The 13,375-nt window shown below is 41.7% G+C and overlaps 1 protein-coding gene and 1 long non-coding RNA gene across 5 annotated transcripts in view; one reads left to right on the top strand and one right to left on the bottom strand.

The window, feature by feature from the left end:
* Positions 1-641: 641 nt before the first annotated feature.
* LOC110144635 (uncharacterized) lies at positions 642-12,879 on the bottom strand. 3 transcript variants are annotated; one of them, XR_011487756.1, is made up of 4 exons: positions 12,676-12,879; positions 11,595-11,687; positions 1,247-1,703; positions 642-864 (listed from the first exon to the last, which is right to left on the bottom strand). It is a non-coding gene; the product is annotated as an uncharacterized lncRNA (long non-coding RNA). The 3 variants fall into 3 exon arrangements; XR_002315927.2 differs by having other exon boundaries at positions 1,541-1,703; XR_011487755.1 differs by having other exon boundaries at positions 1,541-1,648.
* The window catches only part of TMCO1 (transmembrane and coiled-coil domains 1), a 66,126-nt gene continuing 65,630 nt past the window's right edge, over positions 12,880-13,375 (top strand). The window contains exon 1 of one of the 2 annotated variants that reach the window (XM_020904610.2): positions 12,880-13,078. In XM_020904610.2, coding sequence (XP_020760269.1) covers positions 13,009-13,078 — 70 coding nt within the window. In that variant the 5' untranslated portion in view covers positions 12,880-13,008. The remainder of the gene's footprint in view (positions 13,079-13,375) is intronic. The other variant, XM_070467714.1, reaches the window with a different exon arrangement.

The following is a 13,375-nucleotide window of genomic DNA, read 5'->3' as shown; positions in this document are numbered from 1 at the left end:
CCTCACTTGAAAAATTGTATCATAGTAATAACCTGATAGTTGGTTTTACTGACTGCAACTCTCCTCCAAATAAATCTATCCTATGTAAAGTTGGCAGACTAATCTTAAAAAGAAACAGAGATTATTTTGCAAAATTCCCATCCAAACTCAAGATATTTTGGTGTCTTTCCACTATCACGGCTCTTTTACACTTGAGATATCTAAATGCTCAGGCAAAAGTGTGGCAGTCAATTCAAGGGTACTTGAAGCCACATGAGAAATGTGAAATTTTTCTAGAGTATAATTTTTGCTTGATAGCAAGTAATTTAAAAGATTACTCCCCCCTCCTTTTCTTCAACAATATCAAGCAGATATAGAGTTAAATGCAAAAAGAAAAAATACTTTTAAGCTCAGATGCAGAGAATTAGATTTACTATTATTCTTGGCTCCTGACACATTCTCAGCAATCGTTCATTCAAGGCCCTCACATCTTCATTCATTCTGTCAACTACAAATTGGCACTTACCAAGAGCACTGCCACCAACTGAAGAACAAAAGCATTTGCCATCTGCCTCTACCGAGATTGAACCCCACGCTGCTATAGCTGTTGACCTTCAACAATCCCCGAGGGAGTTCAGGGTGAAATGAGGCACTCCAGGGAATCTGGTGGGACAGGTCTTTATTTTTTTTAAAAAAACAGAAAGTTGATTGGTGATGTTTAAGAAAAGGGTTGTGGGAGGGGAGGGCTGGAGGCAGGAGGTTACGTGGGCTGCCCCGCCTGGTCCTCCTGCTGCATCTGGGCGATCAGCTGCTGCCACTCAGCTGCCTGGCGCATGCGCATCATGACGAGGCTCTCGTAGACCCTCTCGGACACCAGGGACAGGTCTTTAGATAGTTGGATGTTTTTAGGAACAGATTTCATGATCTCAATCCTTGCATCTCCTCATATCTAGAAAAGCACTAAATCCCTTCATGGTGACATCAGACCCTCATGACTAACAAAAAACCTCTTGTAAATTGAGTGCTTCATGGTATTGAACTCCCCCTTCACCAAAAATTTATATTGTCTTTCCCCCACTGCTGCATTGGAGCAGTCTCTCAGAGCTATCTGTGATGCTGCCTCCCAGGCAGCAGTCCTCTTTTTGCCCCAAATAAATCTTAACTCATAACTCTCAAGTTGTACATCTTTTTTTTAGTTGACAATTCTTTCATTTAAAATAATACAACAGGACTTTCTTGGTGGTCCAGCGATTAGGAATCCACCTACCAATGCAGGGGCACGGGTTTAATCCCTGGTCCGGGAAATTTCCACTTGCTGAGAGGCAACTAAGCCTCTGTCCCACAATTAGTGAAGTCTGTGTACCACAGAACCTGTGCTCCACAACAAGAGAGGCCACCACACTGAGAAGCCCACTGCAACTAGGGAGCAGCCCTGCTCAATGCAATGAGAATGCCCATGCACAGCAATGAAGACCCAGTGTAGCCAAAAAGTAATTAAAAAAAAAAAATCCATGAAATTACCAACGTGAAAACTAGAACGTGAATTTACATTGACATTCACCTCTTTGACCCTCCATTGCATTATCCAGCCTCTTCCTATTCAAAGTACCACTATCTAAATCATCATTCTCCAAGACGGCAGAGTAGAAGGACATGCACTTATCTCCTCCTGTGAGAACACCAAAATCACAATTAGCTGTTGAACATTCAGCGACAGGACGACTCTGGAACAAACCAAAAAAAGATGTGATGTGAAACTCGCTCAGTCATGTCTGAGTCTGAAACCCCATGGAGTATACAGTCCATGGTATTCTCCACACCAGAATACTGGAGTGGGTAGCCATTCCCTTCTCCAGGGGCTCTTTCCAACCCAGGAATCGAACCAGGGTCTCCTGCATTGCAGGGGATTCTTTACCAACTGAGCTATCAGTGAAGCCACCCACCCCCTCAAAAAAAAAAGGTCCAAAGGCAAAGAAGAAGCCACAGTGAGATGGTAGGAGGGGTACAATCATGATAAAATCAAATCCCATACCTGCCAGGTGGGTGACCCACAAACTGGAGAACAATAATACCAAAGAAGTTCTCCAACTGTTGTGAAGGTTCTGAACCCCACAGCAGGCTTCCCAGCCTGGGGATCCAACAAAGGGACTGCGAATCCCCAGGGAATCTGACATTGAAGGCCAGTGGAATTTGATTACAGGACTTCCACGGGACTGGGAAAAACAGAGACTCCGCTCTTAGAGGGCACAAACAAAATCTTGCACACACCAAGACCCAGGAGAAACAAGCCGCTATCCCCCAGGAGACTGAACTAAGACTCTCAGCTGGTGTTGAGCCGTCTCCTGTGGAGGCATGGATCAGCAGAGGCCCACCACAGGGACACAGGGACGGGGAGCACCTGTCTGGGATGTCTCAGTTGGAAGGTCCTCCTGGAGGTGGCCATTAATCCTACCTTAGACCCGGGGCAAAGCAGGATGTCAAGAAACACTGGAGCAACAGGCAAGTTAGGCCTTGGCGTACGGAAGGAAGCAGAGCAAAGGCTAACAGAGTTCTGCCAAGAGAATGCACTGCTCATAGCAAACACCCGCTTCCAACAACACAAGAGAAGACTCTACACATGGACATCACTAGATGGTCTACACCGAAATCAGATTGATTATATTATTTGCAGCCAAAGATGGAGAAGCTCTATGCAGTCAGCAAAAACAAGACCGGGAGCTGACTGTGGCTCAGATCATGAACTCCTTATTGCCAAATTCAGACTTAAACTAAAGAGAGTAGGGAAAACCACTAGACCATTCAGGTATGACCTAAATCAAATCCCTTATGACTATACAGTGGAAGTGAGAAATAGATTAAAGGACTAGATCTGATGGACAGAGAGCCTGATAAACTATGGACAGAGGTTCGTGACACTGTACAGGAGACAGGGATTAAGACCATCCCCATGGAAAAGAAATGCAAAAAGGCAAAATGGTTGTCTGAGGAGGCCTTACACATAGCTGTGAAAAGAAGAGAAGAGAAAAGGAGAAAAGGAAAGATATTCTCATCTGAATGCAGAGTTCCAAAGAAGAGCCAGGAGAGATAAGAAAGCCTTCCTCAGTGATCAATGCAAAGAAATAGAGGAAAAAAACAGAATGGGAAAGACTAGAGATCTCTTCAAGAAAATTAGAGATACCAAGGGAACATTTCATGCAAAGATGGGTTCGATAAAGGACAAAAATGGTATTGACCTAACAGAAGAAGATATTAAGAAGAGGTGGCAAGAATACACAGAAGAGCTATTAAAAAAAGGATTTTCATGACCCAAATAATCACAATGGTGTGATCACTCACCTAGAGCCAGACATCCTGGAATGTGAAGTCAAGTGGGCCTTAGAAAGCATCACTATGAACAAAGCTAGTGGAGGTGATGGAATTCCAGTTGAGCTATTTCAAATCCTGAAAGATGACGCTGTGAAAGTGCTGCACTCAATATGCCAGCAAATTTGGAAAACTCAGTAGTGACCACAGGACCGGAAAGGGTCAGTTTTCATTCCAATCCCAAAGAAAGGCAATGCCAAAGAATGCTGAAACTACTGCACAATTGCACTCATCTCACACGCTAGTAAAGTAATGCTCAAAATTCTCCAAGTCAGACTTCAGCAATACATGTACTGTGAACTTCCAGATGTTCAAGCTGGTTTTAGGAAAGGCAGAGGAACCAGAGATCAGATCACCAACATCAACTGGATCACTGGAAAAGCAAGAGAGTTCCAGAAAAACATCTATTTCTGCTTTATTGACTATGCCAAAGCCTTTGATTGTGTGTATCACAATAAACTGTGGAAAATTCTGAAAGAGATGGGAATACTAGATCACCTGACCTGCCTCTTGAGAAACCTATATGCAGGTCAGGAAGCAACAGTCAGAACTGGACATGGAACAACAGACTGGCTCCCAATAGGAAAAGGAGTATGCCAAGGCTATATATTGTCACCCTACTTATTTAACTTATATGCAGAGTACATCATGAGAAACTGATGGGCTGGATGAAGCACAAGCTGGAATCAAGATTGCCGGGAGAAATATCAGTAACCTCAGATATACAGACGACACAACCCTTATTGCAGAAAGTAAGAACTAAAGAGCCTCTTGATGAAAGTAAAAGAGGAGAGTGAAAAAGTTGGCTTAAAGCTCAACATTCAGAAAACTAAGATCATGGCATCTGGTCCCATCACTTCATGGGAAACAGTGGAAATAGTGTCAGGCTTTATTTTTGGGGGCTGCAAAATCACTGCAGATGGTGACTGCAGCCATGAAATTGAAAGACGCTTACTCCTTGGAAGGAAAGTTATGACCAACCTAGACAGCAGAGACATTACTTTGCCAACAAAGGTCCGACTGGTCAAGGCTATGGTTTTTCCAGTGTTCATGTATGGATGTGAGAGTTGGACTATAAAGAAAGTTGAGCGCAGAAGAACTGATGCTTTTGAACTGTGGTGTTGGAGAAGACTCTTGAGAGTCCCTTGGACTGCAAGGAGATCCAACCAGTCCATCCTAAAGGAGATAAGTCCTGGGTGTTTATTGGAAGGACTGATGCTGAAGCTGAAACTCCAGTACTTTGGCCACCTCTTGTGAAGAGTTTACTCACTGGAAAAGAAAGACCCTGATGCTGGGAGGGATTGGGGGTAGGAGGAGAAGGGGACAACAGAGGATGAGATGGCTGGATGGCATCACCGACTCAATGGACATGAGCTTGAGTAAACTCCGGGCGTTGGTGATGGACAGGGAGGCCTGGTGTGCTGCGGTTCATGGAATCACAAAGAGTCAGACAGGACTGGGGGACTGAACTGAACTGACTGAGACCCCTGGGCTGGGTTGCCTCAGGCCAAACAAGTACCAGGGAGGGAGTAGACCCCACCCATTAAGCAGATACTTGGATTAAAGCTTAACTGAGCAAAGCCCTACCCACCAGAGCAAGATCTAATTTTTCCCACCACCAGTCCCTCCCATCAGGAAGCTTACACCAGCCTCTTAGCCTTCTCCATCAGAGGGAAGAGAGAAGAAGCAAGAACCACAGTCTCAAAAAAATCACATTACAGGAAGTCAATGAGGATGAAAGAGCAGAAAGTTATGCCCCAGATGACGGGACAAGATAAAACCCCAGGGAAACAATTAAACAACTAAAAAACAACCAAAGTCAGGATCTCAGGAAAATAGAGATGAATAAGAATAATACACTAGATGGAATAAATATAATTACTGAGGCAGAAGGCTGGATAAACGACCTCGAGGACAGAATGGTGGAAATCACTGCTGTAGAACAGAATAGAGAAAAGAATAAGAAATGAAGACACCCTGAGAAAGCTCTGGGACAACTTTAAATGCACCAACATTCACAATATAGCGGTCCCAGAAGATGAAGAGAGAGAGAAAGGACGTGAGAAAATATTTGAAGAGATAATAGATGAAAACTTCCCTAATATGGGAAAGGAAATAGTCAACCAAGTTGAGGAAGCACAAAGAGTCACTGGCAGGAAAAACCCAAAGAGCAACACACCAGGACACATAGTAATCAAACTGACAAAAAGACAAAGATAAAATACTAAAAGCAACAAGGGGAAAGTGAGAAATAACATACCAGGGAACTCCCACCAGGCTATCAGCTGATTTCTCAACAGAAACTCTATAAGCCAGGAGGGAATGGCATGAGACATTTAAACCAATTAAAGGGAAGAATCTACAACTAAGACTACTATATCCAGTAAGACTCTCCTTCAGATTTGATGGAGAAATCAAAAGCTTTTCAGACAAGCAAAAGTTAAGAGAATTTAGCACCACCAAACCAGCTTTACAACAAATGATAAAGGAACTTCTCTAGGCAGGAAACACAAAAGAAAGAAAAGATCTACAGAAAATAAACCCAAAACAATTAAGAAAATGGTAATAGAATTATACATATAGAAAATTACCTTAAGTGTAAATGGATTAAATGCACCAACCAAAAGAGACTGGCTGGGAAGATACAGAATGTACATTAGATATATGTGTGTGCATGCTAAGTCACTTCAGTCCTGTTCAACTCTTTGCAACCCTACAGACTGTAGCCCACCAGGCTCCTCTGTCCATGGGATTTTCCAGGCAAGAAGACTGGAGTGGGTTGCTATGCTCTCCTCAAGGGGATCTTCTTAATTCAGGGATCAAACCCACTTCTCTTATGTCTCTTACACTGGCAGGCAGGTTCTTCACCACAAGCACCACCTAGGAAGCCCCAGTAGTTAAATGTGCCTGTATGCAATTCCACTTCCCACATCACTTGCTTGACCCCCAAATTGTACTACATACATTGTTTTATACTGGTAGGTTAACATGTTCCCATTATGGCTTGCAATGTAATGATCTTTTTTGTCTACTGATTGTGAAAACTGATAAATATTTACTATTGTGATTACAAAACTATTACTCACTTAATACCATTGTAGCATGATTGGTCAATAGAAAAATAATAGAACTCTATATCACCAAAACTACCGTTTAATAGAAAAACCTGTAATCACTTTTTAAAATCCTGATGCATATCCTAGTTATCTTGGAATTTTTTGAAAAATACAAACTCCCAGGTATTGTTTTATTTTTCTCCAGAGCTCCAGATGTTTCTAATGAGCAGTCATGTTTAAAAACAACTGTACTATATGATGATTTTATACTTTATCTAGGTTGTTTCAGTTTTTCTATTTCATATTCAGTACTCCCATTTCAATTAGTTTGTTTTCCAATTTCTCCGTCTCCTTTTTTGTTTTTGTATGTCCTTTCTCAAGGCTTTATCAAGCATAGTAGCTTGATATATACATGTGAAGTTGCTCAGTCATGTCCAACTCTTTGCAACCCCGTGGACTGTAACCCACCAGGCTCCTCAGTCCATGGAATTTTCCAGGCAAGAATACTGGAGTGGGTTGCCATTTCCTTCTCCAGGGGATCTTCCGGACCCAGGGATCGAACCCAGGTCTCCTGCATTGCAGGCAGACACTTTAACCTCTGAGTGATATATAGGTATATGTATTTTGTATATATAAAAAATATTTTTTGTATATATATATTTTTTGTATATATATTTTCAGTTCAGTCACTCAGTCGTGTCTGACTCTTTGTGAACCCATGGACTGTAGCACATACATATAATATGTATAATATATATATTTTAGATAAGTTATGAAATTTTGCCTAATTGAAACATTTATGACATTTTGATTCCACTTATTTGACTTAGTATGAATAGAATGCTAGATTTCTAATTAAAAAAATATGCAATTGTATAGCACAGGGAACTCTAGTAAAGATCTTGTAATAACCTATAATGGAAAATAATCTCACAAATACATGTGTATATGTATAAGCTTGCAACTGAAACACTGTAAGTCAACTATACTTAAAGACATGTATATATTAAAAACAATCATTTTCCTGATTTTCTTTTATTATCACCTATGTATACGTACATATACATATATATTCCTAAATACTGTTGGGGAACTTAGAAGTTATTAACATTATAAAGTCTACATCATGCTGTATGTAATTCTTATATTCTTTTCACTCAATATTGTATTGATAGGATTAATTGAGGCATGCTTGTGTGCATGCTCAATTGCTTCAGTTGTAACCCTGTGGACTGTAGCTTGTCAGGCTCCTCTGTCCGTGGGTTTCTCCAGGCAAGAACATTGGAGTGGGTTGCCACGCCCTCCTCCAGAGGATCTTCCTGACCCAGGGATCACACCTGCGTCTCCTGCACTGCAGACGTTTTACCTACTGAGCCCGCTGGAAAGCCCACTATTAAGGACTATAACTGTAGCACTGTGTGATCTGGAGTATATATCCTAATTTATCTATCTTCTATTTGTACATGGGCATTTGGGTTGTTTTTAGATTTTGATATTAAAGAGAATGCTCATATGAACAATCTCGTATATATCCTGTTCAACTTTCTTTTGGGTATGTACCTAGCAGCAAAATGGTAGGTCATGAGGTACGCAAATGTTTATCTCTACAGGGTAATGACAAACTTTTGAAGGGGGCTGTACCAATTTACACTCCCACAACGATCAAAAGATTCTGCTGATCCATATCCTCTAGATATGGTCCAAGTTAACAAAATCTTTTAAAATTCATGGTACCATATGCACAATATCAAGCCTACCTTTTTAACTGTGTCTCAGAGTACAGTTCCCCTGTCATGGATAACAGCTTTGACATGTTGAAGAGGCTTGCATAAGTCAATGAAGCTATGAGCCATGCCGTGCAGGGAAGAGGAAATGAGGACCATTCCAATGCTCTTGCACTGGACAGTAAGAACCCCACTGACAGTAAGAAAAGGCAAATAGATACGACCCTGGAGCAACTACTAACAGCTCCAGAAAGAATGAAGGGCTGAAAAAACAAAAGCCAAAACCACAAAGCAACTGGGCTAAAGTGCATACAACACTCAGTTGTGGATGTGTCTGGTGGTGATAGTAAATTCCAATGCTATAAAGAACAATACTGCATAGCAACCTGCAATGTTAGGTCCATGAATCAAGGTAAATTAGAATGGTCAAGCAGGAGATGACAAGACTGAACACTGACATCTTAGGAATCAGTAAAGTAAAATGGATGGGAATGGGCAAATTTAATTCAGATGATCATTATGTATATTACTATGGGTAAGAATCCCTTAGAAGGAATGGAGTAACCCTCTTACTCAACAAGAGTCCAATTCATTCATATTGCTGAACAACAATCAGCCACTACATCCATCTTCAGAACTTTTCATCTCCCCAAACTGAAATTCTGTGCCTATTAAACAATAACTCTTCTCTCTCTCCTCTTCCCAGTCCTGATCATCCACCATTCTACTTTCTATGTCTATGATTGACTACTCTAAGTACCTAGTGGTGGAATCACACAGTATTTACCCTTTTGTAACTGGCTTATTTCACTCAGCATAATGTCTTCAAGGCTCATCTATGTTGTAGCATGTATTAGAATGCCCTTTTTAAGACTTAATAATTTTATATATATATATATATAAGGAAAGTGTAAGTATATATGTAAGTATAAGGGAAGAAGAGAAAACTGGAGTTTGGGTGAAAGAACTGCATAGATTCAGTTTGGAATATCCACATGAAAATGCCTAGTTGGCAGTTAGATACTAGGTCTGAAAATCAGAAAAAAAAATTTCAGCTACCAGTGGATAGATGGTAACTGAAGCTATTGAAGAAAGTAAGGTCACCAGGAAAATGAATAGAATGAGAAAAAGCTAGTCCAAGGATTATGTGCCAGGTGTTTTAATAAGAACCAAGAGTAACAGTTAACACTTAGTGTGAACTTTCTATGAGCCAAGTACCATTTTAAATACTTTACTCACATAATTAAAAAAAAAACCCTTTGGACTTAGGTGCTATTATCATTATGTCACTTAAGGAAACCAAGGGACAGTGCAGTGAAAGAATTTGCCTAAAAGTGCACATCTACTTGAGTGGTGAAGCTGAGACTTGAAGACAGGTAGCCTGACTCCAGAATTTTGCCCCTAACGTTATATAAACCTTATAGTATTCTGGAAAGTAGATATTTTTACCTCCATTTCACATATATAAAAAAAAAAATGAGGCTCAGAGAAATTAAATTCCCTTCCAAAATAATACAGGTTGCATGAAGTAGGGTTACAATTTAAACCTAAAGGCCATATTCTTTCATACCTCAGTTGAGAGAAGGGATTTGATTTCTCTCATAATCTTTTACAATGCTAAGTCTGGTAGTAAATATAACTGTTACTACTAGTAATGTGAGAACACTGAAGTTCAGCTCCCACTTACCTTGCACAGAAAGTTACTCGAGGTTGTACCACAACATAAAAAAGAAAGTATAAACTAAGGCAGAAGATGCGGGTCCAGGAAATAATGACTCCTATCCTAGAGAAGAGTGAGATGAAGTCCCAGGACATAAGCCTTGTAATAGTCATAAAAATTAGAGCAGGACAGTGACTTTTGGAATGGTCTTCAGGGACAAAACTTTAAAACTTAAAAATTAGTACAACTGAGTGCTTAAGACATGATAAAGGAATCTGGAAGCATGCAATAAAGACATCATTGAATTGCCTCTAGCACTATTCTTCAGCAAGAGGGTCACAGCATTACCCTAGAGAGGGCTTCTCAGGTGGCACTGGTAGTAAAGAATCCACCCGCCGATGCAGTAGACATAAAAGACAAGAGTTCAATCCCGTGGTCAGGAAGATACCCTGAAGAAGGGAATGGCAACACACTTCAGTATTCTTGCCTGTAAAATTCCATGGACAGAGGAGTCTGTCAGGCTCCTATGCATCCATTGGGTCGCAAAGAGCTGGATATGACTCAGCAACTAACACACACAGAGAAGGAAATGTTATCCTAACAGTAGACAGTTTTGTAGTAAGTATTAACTGAGGAATAATTTAAATGCTTTTTATTACATTTTATCATCTCTGGATGAGATGCATCTTACAATCATGGTTTTATTATTTTCTTTCTTAGCAGTACATAAAATAATAGCATGTTGGATTTGATCAAATGCACGTGCCACAGTTTTATATGTTTTATAATATACTCTAATTTAATCTTCATAATGGTTTCATGTAGTTGATGCTATTACTATTTTACAGGTAAAGAAATTGAGGCTCAAAGATATTAACATGTTCAAGGACTGCTGTCAATTAAGTGGAAAAACAAGTACTACAAACCAGGTATAGAGAATTCCCTGGCGGTTCAGTGATTAGGACTCAGTGCTTTCACTGCCGGGCCCCAGATTTGATCAGCAAGTCTTGTGGCATGATGGCAAAAAAAGAAGAAAAAAAAAAAAGCACAGAAAGGAAACCAAGAGAGAAAACCAAATCTAACTTAAAAGGTCATGCTCTGTTGTACCTCAACAGAGGTACAACATTACCATGGGTGATACAAAGCTGAATAAAAACCATCCAAGTTGAATAGTTCAAATGGGATGAAGCTTTTCCAGCTCCTCCAGAAAGAGCCAACCTTGCCCTCCTCTGTGCTCGTAACATTTTGTGAACATCTCTGTGGATGTAAAACGTCACTTGCCATGTCAGCAAACATCAATGCCCTCAGCCACCATTCAGCCCTGAGGGAGTTCAGGGAAGAGACCAACAGGCCGCCCACCACCTGGCTGTCAGCCACTGCAGTGGTCCCCAGCGGTGCACCCTGAGGGGGTTCAGGAAGGGTACTGGACCCGGAAAGTTAAGGTGCATATCAGAAGAAAAACTTCAATAAGCCCAGACTCTAGCATCTTCCCATATATGGCTAAATTCATTAACTTGAGATGTCTGGTTTTTCTTTAATTAGCAGTGACCGTTTGACTTCCAACCCGGTTTTTGTTGTAAAAACTCCTCCTGGCTCATCCCATACCCCTTCGGAGCAGTCCCTCAGAGCTTCTTGGCTGCCTTCAGGGCTTAAGGCCTCAGAAAGACTTCCGAACAAAAACGTTAACTCCCAACTTTGAGGTTGTAAGGTGGTTTTTGTTTTTTGGTTTTTTTTTTTTTTCAGTCAACACCTCTCTTACATCTTATCATAACATGTAACTTCCAAGGAAGTCAGGAATAGTATCTTAATTACCGTTTCCAATCACTGTAGTGTCTACCAGTGATCCTCACATGCGTAGTAGAAGCTCAGTGTCGTTAAAAGGAAACAGGATGTCTGCCACTAAGTCTAAAGAGGAGACAGGAAACGCATATATAAGAAATAAAGGCCAAATACAGTTGTTACAGGGAAGTTATAAATAAAGTGCATTGGTGTTTAGGAGAAAAGAACACAGAATAAACGTACAAGTTAAGGGGAGGTAGTTCCGCCAGCTACCTGATTTTCATACACACACAGACATACTCAGTCTGGAAAACCTGCAAAGGCTGAAACTAAGTTTCAGCTGAGACAACTTCTTTCTTCAACCATTTTTCCTGTATGGCAGGCGGATTCTTTACTTTCTGAGCCACCAAGGAAGTCCTTTAATAAGTTACCAGCATTTATAGATTAGAACATTTAAAATTTCACATAACTCAGGATTTGGGGATTTTCTTGAAAAATGGGAAGATATTGGAAACTGGGTGCTCACTATCCAAGGTAAATTGGTTACAAGCATCAATAGTTCCTTTCAGATCAAGCTCGTGCTCCCTTACTCACTGTAGTATCTCCCATCATTTTCTTAAGCCCACCCTGTGTAATGGTGGTTATATGACCACCCCCTAAGACATGTCGCTCACTGCTCTATTACACACCACTTATTTTCAAGGACTGCGTTGCCTTTCTCCAATACACTGACTCCTCTAAGCCACTGCTTCAATTCCTTTCATTAACCCCCTCTGACCACCTGCTGAAACAAGTCCCCGCAGCATTCTGATCACACCTCTATAAAAGTTCTAATCACATCGTATGCACATGTTTCTCTCCTTTGCTAGGATGGGAGTGCCTGGAAGCCAGCGGCCCGGGGCTCATTGATGTTCGCGCCTCCAGCCCCAAATTCGTGACCTGGAACCTAAACAGAGTTTAGGTATGTTGTGTTTGGAAGCCAATTTCCCAACTTTAGGCAAACCGAAACTAAACTATCTACTCGGCCTTAAATGTGGGACTGAGACAGAAACACAGACAAGCAGAGGAGTCAAAACACGCACACTCGGGGCGAAAAAAAAGAGTACCCCAGTACCGCAGCTAGCAGACGTTACCAGAGGAAGTCCGACCGCTACAACTAGGTCTCAGGCACTCCAGCTCCAACTCTCGCGAGGTTGGGATTGAAAGCCAGCCCATCTACCCCAGAAACTTGCATCGCGGTTTCCGCAGGATTCTCGCGGCAACAGGGCACGCCAGAATGAGCACTTCCGCCGCTGCGCCCAGGAAGCGGAAGTGAGACTTCCTGTCTGTCAGAGTCGGGGTGTTACTCCGCGGTCCTGAAATCTAGGAAAATCGTTTTCGCTTCACTTTCTCTGGCTGTCAAGGGCTTCCCCCTTGGAGAGTGGGAGTGCAGAGAGTGAAGCGCGAGATGAGCACGATGTTCGCAGACACGCTGCTCATCGTTTTTATCTCCGTGTGCACGGCTCTGCTCGCCGAGGGTGAGAGTAGCTGTTTATTTTTTGGCGTGTGATCAGACCCCGAGGGAAAGGAAGGATCCTAGGCCCGGGGTCCCTCGAGCCTCCAAGGGAGAAGTCACCAGCCTTGCTTCCTCTGGTGGCGGTGGGGATGGGTCTCATGTAGTCTACTTCAGGAATCTTACCTTCAGGACTGGGAGGGAATCCAGTGTGGAATCCATTGCCAGGTTTCTCCGGTCCAGGGTAGATTTCATTTGCGTGTTTGTGGCGACAACTTCGAATCGTGTCATAGGTGTTTTGGTTGAACATCAGTTGTTAAGC

This window comes from Odocoileus virginianus, chromosome 5 (genome assembly GCF_023699985.2).
Source record: "Odocoileus virginianus isolate 20LAN1187 ecotype Illinois chromosome 5, Ovbor_1.2, whole genome shotgun sequence".
NCBI classification, from domain to species: Eukaryota; Metazoa; Chordata; class Mammalia; order Artiodactyla; family Cervidae; genus Odocoileus; species Odocoileus virginianus.
This window is presented reverse-complemented; position numbering and strand designations above follow the sequence as displayed.